Source organism: Coregonus clupeaformis, unplaced genomic scaffold (genome assembly GCF_020615455.1).
Source record: "Coregonus clupeaformis isolate EN_2021a unplaced genomic scaffold, ASM2061545v1 scaf1964, whole genome shotgun sequence".
Classification (NCBI taxonomy): domain Eukaryota; kingdom Metazoa; phylum Chordata; class Actinopteri; order Salmoniformes; family Salmonidae; genus Coregonus; species Coregonus clupeaformis.
The window spans coordinates 93,965-99,164 of record NW_025535418.1 but is presented as its reverse complement, the minus strand read 5'-3'; the positions used below and the strand labels follow the sequence as shown (position 1 = coordinate 99,164).

Genomic DNA, 5,200 nt, shown 5'->3' with positions numbered 1-5,200 from the left:
ACATCATTTACAAACCCTGCATTTGTGTTTAGTGAGTCCGATCCAGATCAGAGGCAGTAGAGTATGACCATATGTTTTCATGATAAGTGTGAATTTGGACCATTTTCCTGTCCTGCTAAGCATTCAAAATGTAACGAGTACTTTTGGGTGTCAAGGGAAAATGTATGGAGTAAAAGTACATTATTTTATTTTGGAATGTAGTGAAGTGAAAGTAAATGTTGTCAATAATATGAATAGTACAGCTACCCCCAAAAAATGACTTAAGTAGTACTTTAAAGTATTTTTTACTTAAGTACTTTACACCACTGGATCTAGCCTCAGATTACCATAACCCCAATACTGATCTGCCATCAATGATGAAAAACATCTCACCCTATCGGATTGTCTTCTGTCCAGTTACTAGGCTACCTGTTCCATAGGTCCACAGTCCCTCATTCGATTTGCAGCCCAAAGCTTGTCGGCCCGTAGTGTCCTGTTCTAGTCCTAGGCCCTACTGTATGTCTCATGCCCAGTTAGGCTCCAAGTCTCCAGCAGTTTGTGGCCATAGTAGTAGCTGGCTATGAGTCCCCTGCCTTCTCAGGCCCTAGGCCTCCCACCCTGCTAGGGTCTCAGCCACCTGACTTGGGGTACCCACCATTCCCTGACCCGGTGGGCCTGCTCCCTTCAGGCGTGTGCACCTGAGCCGGTACCCTCCTGGCCTCCATGCATGGTCCTGAGAATTGACACTGCTCCTCTAGTTTTACAGCCAGATGCAACTTAACTGTCCTGCTGTTGCCCACACCTTTGATTATATCCCTTTCATTGTTTAGATTTCCATTGAAGGAAATATAGGCAGAACAGCAAAGGGACCATGAGGTTGAAGTCCACCTCTAGTTAGTGTGTTTCTGTCGTGTCGTGTGGAGGATGCAAACCATTTTCTCAAGGACCACTCTGTAAAGAGTCAATGACGGAAATGTGTGTGTCCTCTTTCTCTTGGACCAGGCAGTTAAATAAATGTTTCGCTCATACTTTTTGACAAGCAAACACACTCTTACTCTCTCTTTCTCACTCTCCATCTTTCCACCTTGCCCTCCCTCCTTTCTAGAGTAAATCATAACCATGGAGACACTGAACGAAATCGATCACCTCCAATCATCTGTCTTTGGTAGACCCCAGCCCAGACATGGACTTCAACTCCTTCACTGGTTCTCCCACGACTATGTCACATTCAACAACGACAGTGAAATGGTGACAGTGCGCAACCCTAAGAAGAAGGCGTTTGGCTTCCACCGCTTCTTCGACAACATAGAGGAGCATGATGGCCAATGTAACCAACTGCTACCAGACCAGGGTTTACCGTACTACGAAGTGGGCAATCTGAATAAACCAGGGTCTGAGAACTTGCCGGATTATGTCAGCGAAAACCACACAGTACACAATGACGACAGCAACATAGACCGGATCATTATCAGCCTGCAGTCAGACCGTGTGTTGGACAGGATCTACGTGACCCAACATGATCATCAGAGAGGTGCTTTTGACCCTGAGCGCACCTATCGCATCAGTAAGGGGTTGATCAGCATCATCCGTAATCTGGAGCTGGATGAACTCCTGGAGCAGGCTGGATATTCTCTTCCTTGCCCTTCCTCCATTGACACGCTGAACGAAATGAGATACCTCCAGTCATCTGGCTTTGGTAGACCCCGGCCTAGACATGGCCTTCATCTCCTTCACTGGTTCGCCCACGACTACGTCAAATTCAACAAAAATTGTGAAATGGTGACAGTGCGAAACCCCAAGAAGAAGGCGTTCGGCTTCCACCGCTTCTTCGACAACATAGAGGAGCATGATGGCCAATGTAACCAACTGCTACCAGACCAGGATTTACCGTACTACGAAGTGGGCAATCTGAATAAACCAGGGTCTGAGAACCTGCCGGATTATGTCAGCGAAAACCACACAGTACACAATGACGACAGCAACATAGACCGGATCATCATCAGCCTCCAGTCAGACCTGGTGTTGGACAGGATCTACGTGACCCAACATGATCATCACAGAGGTGCTTTTGACCCCCAGCGCACCTATCGCATCAGTAAGGGGTTGATCAGTATCATCCGTAATTTGGAGCTGGATGAACTCCTGGAGCAGACTGGATACTCTTAAGACTTTCCCCCCTGGCCAAGGGCATCGTACACATAATTCCTTTTGAACCTAATTTCTGATGGTCAAATTCAAGATCTTTAATTGTATTATTTATTTTCTTACAAATGTATACTAGGCATGGGTATTACATCATGTCTTGATATTCCCATCCTTTGCATTGTAGGAAATTGTGAATGTTTTTATTTTTATAAAAGGCCTTGGTTTCAGATGTTTCACATCCTACCATGTTTTATTTTTATTTTCCCCCAACAATTTCACCTGCAATAGTTATTGCCACACTAGTCGGAACTAGGAAACTGTAGTTATACATGTGCCGCTTTCAACCAATGAGCAAGTCAGAAATGTCTGAGTTTCCTAGTTCCGACTAGCACGTGAACACGGCATAAGTGTGTGTGTGTGTGTGTGTGTGGGGGGGGGGATTCATGTTTCTAATAAAGGACATTAGTTAATTAGTTGTTTTTTATTTCATAAGTTTAGTACAAAATGTTGAATGTATAAATAACATCAGTCTCACCACATCAACACCATACTTTGTTACACTTTATTTACATAGAATAATGTTTTACAAAAGTAAATTAATCACATATCCATTTCTCTGAAACCTGGGTCGTTCCACCAATTAGGTGCCTTTTGAGTAGTGTAACCTAATTTTAACATTGTCATAAAGAGCTAAGGGCCCGGGTGTAAGAGTCACACAACCAGCGCTGGACATGGAGCCAACATGGAGAACCTAACCTGCTATTTATCTAACTTTTCTATCCCTGCAATTTTGTGTTTGCCAGACTCACGTAAGTTGCTAGCTGACCAAGATCCGTTTTATTTAAGTAACTTTAACTGGGGAAGGGTTTCTACTAAGCTAACTATGGAATTATTTTAAGCTGGTCATACCAAGGATCATTTAGCTATTTACAGTGAGGGAAAAAAGTATTTGATCCCCTGCTGATTTTGTACGTTTGCCCACTGACAAAGAAATGACAAGTCTATAATTTTAATGGTAGGTTTATTTGAACAGTGAGAGACAGAATAACAACAACAAAAATCCAGAAAAACGCATGTCAAAAATGTTATAAATTGATTTGCATTTTAACGAGGGAAATAAGTATTTGACCTCCTCTCAATCAGAAAGATTTCTGGCTCCCAGGTGTCTTTTATACAGGTAACGAGCTGAGATTAGGAGCACACTCTTAAAGCGGGAGTGCTCCTAATCTCAGCTTGTTACTGTATAAAAGACACCTATCCACAGAAGCAATCAATCAATCAGATTCCAAACTCTCCACCATGGCCAAGACCAAATAGCTCTCCAAGGATGTCAGGGACAAGATTGTAGACCTACACAAGGCTGGAATGGGCTACAAGACCATCGCCAAGCAGCTTGGTGAGAAGGTGACAACAGTTGGTGCGATTATTTGCAAATGGAAGAAACACAAAAGAACTGTCAATCTCCCTCGGACTGGGGCTCCATGCAAGATCTCACCTCGTGGAGTTGCAATGATCATGAGAACGGTGAGGAATCAGCCCAGAACTACACGGGAGGATCTTGTCAATGATCTCAAGGCAGCTGGTACCATAGTCACCACGAAAACAATTGGTAACACACTACGCCGTGAAGGACTGAAATCCTGCAGCGCCCGCAAGGCCCCCCTGCTCAAGAAAGCACATATACAGGGCTGTCTGAAGTTTGCCAATGAACATCTGAATGATTGAGGAGAACTGAGTAAAGGTGTTGTGGTCAGATGAGACCAAAATGGAGCTCTTTGGCATCAACTCAACTCGCCGTGTTTGGAGGAGGAGGAATGCTGCCTATGACCCCAAGAACACCATCCCCACCGTCAAACATGGAGGTGGAAACATTATGCTTTGGGGGTGTTTTTCTGCTAAGGGGACAGGACAACTACACCGCATCAAAGGGATGATGGACGGGGCCATCTACCTTCAAATCTTGGGTGAGAACCTCCTTCCCTCAGCCAGGTCATTGAAAATGGGTCGTGGATGGGTATTCCAGCATGACAATGACCCAAAACACACGGCCAAGGCAACAAAGGAGTGGCTCAAGAAGAAGCACATTAAGGTCCTGGGTGGCCTAGCCAGTCTCCAGACCTTAATCCCATAGAAAATCTGTGGAGGGGAGCTGAAGGTTTGAGTTGCCATACGTCACACTCCGAATCTTAATGACTTGGAGAAGATCTGCAAAGAGGAGTGGGACAAAATCCCTCCCTGAGATGTGTGCAAACCTGGTGGCCAACTACAAGAAACGTCTGACCTCTGATTGCCAACAAGGGTTTTGCCACCAAGTACTAAGTCATGTTTTGCAGAGGGGTCAAATACTTATTTCCCTCATTAAAATGCAAATCAATTTATAACATTTTTTACATGCGTTTTTCTGGATTTTTTTGTTGTTATTCTGTCTCTCACTGTTCAAATGAACCTACCATTAAAATGATAGACTGATCATTTCTTTGTCAGTGGGCAAATGTACAAAATCAGCAGGGGATCAAATACTTTTTTCCCTCACTGTAATTTAGACTTTTAGGACCCTTTGATGTATCAAATTCTGTGTACACATTTGTTTACATCCCTGTTAGTGAGCATTTCTCCTTTGCCAAGATAATATATCCACCTGACAGGTGTGGCATATCAAGAAGCTGATTAAACAGCATGATCATTACACAGGTGCACCTTGTGCTGGGGACAATAAAAGGCCACTCTAGCCCATAGAAACACATTGAATAACAGATTCTTACATGGAAAACAGTCCAAACATAAATCAAAAGGAGGTATGTTTTTGAACCGTCTGTCCTATATCTGAGCGATATAAGAAAGCTCATAAAAAACTGTTTTGTGTAATTACCCGTATATCTTTGACATGGAACTTCCATTCATTTTTCATCCCAGTACCAAGTTACCTTCAGATGAGTCCCATGACGCTGGTGGGGGTCGTAGAGCAAAACACCATCATGTTCATGAGAGTCTCATCCTTCCATACAGGGGTCATATTAGTTCGGATGCTACAGACGTTTTTGTGAGAAGAAGGATTGTCGGGATGTCTCCTGGTCTG

General features: G+C 43.8%; 1 protein-coding gene across 1 annotated transcript; it reads left to right on the top strand.

The window, feature by feature from the left end:
- The first annotated feature begins 890 nt into the window (after positions 1-890).
- On the top strand, positions 891-2,272 carry LOC121550619. Its single transcript, XM_045218996.1, has one exon. It carries the CDS (start codon positions 1,099-1,101, stop codon positions 2,143-2,145), a length of 1,047 nt encoding a protein of 348 aa, XP_045074931.1. The 5' UTR covers positions 891-1,098; the 3' UTR covers positions 2,146-2,272.
- Positions 2,273-5,200: the final 2,928 nt, after the last annotated feature.

Excerpts from the sequence above, each read along its gene's own strand:
- LOC121550619 (XM_045218996.1), top strand. The coding sequence starts at position 1,099 with ATGGAGACACTGAACGAAATCGATCACCTCCAATCATCTGTCTTTGGT.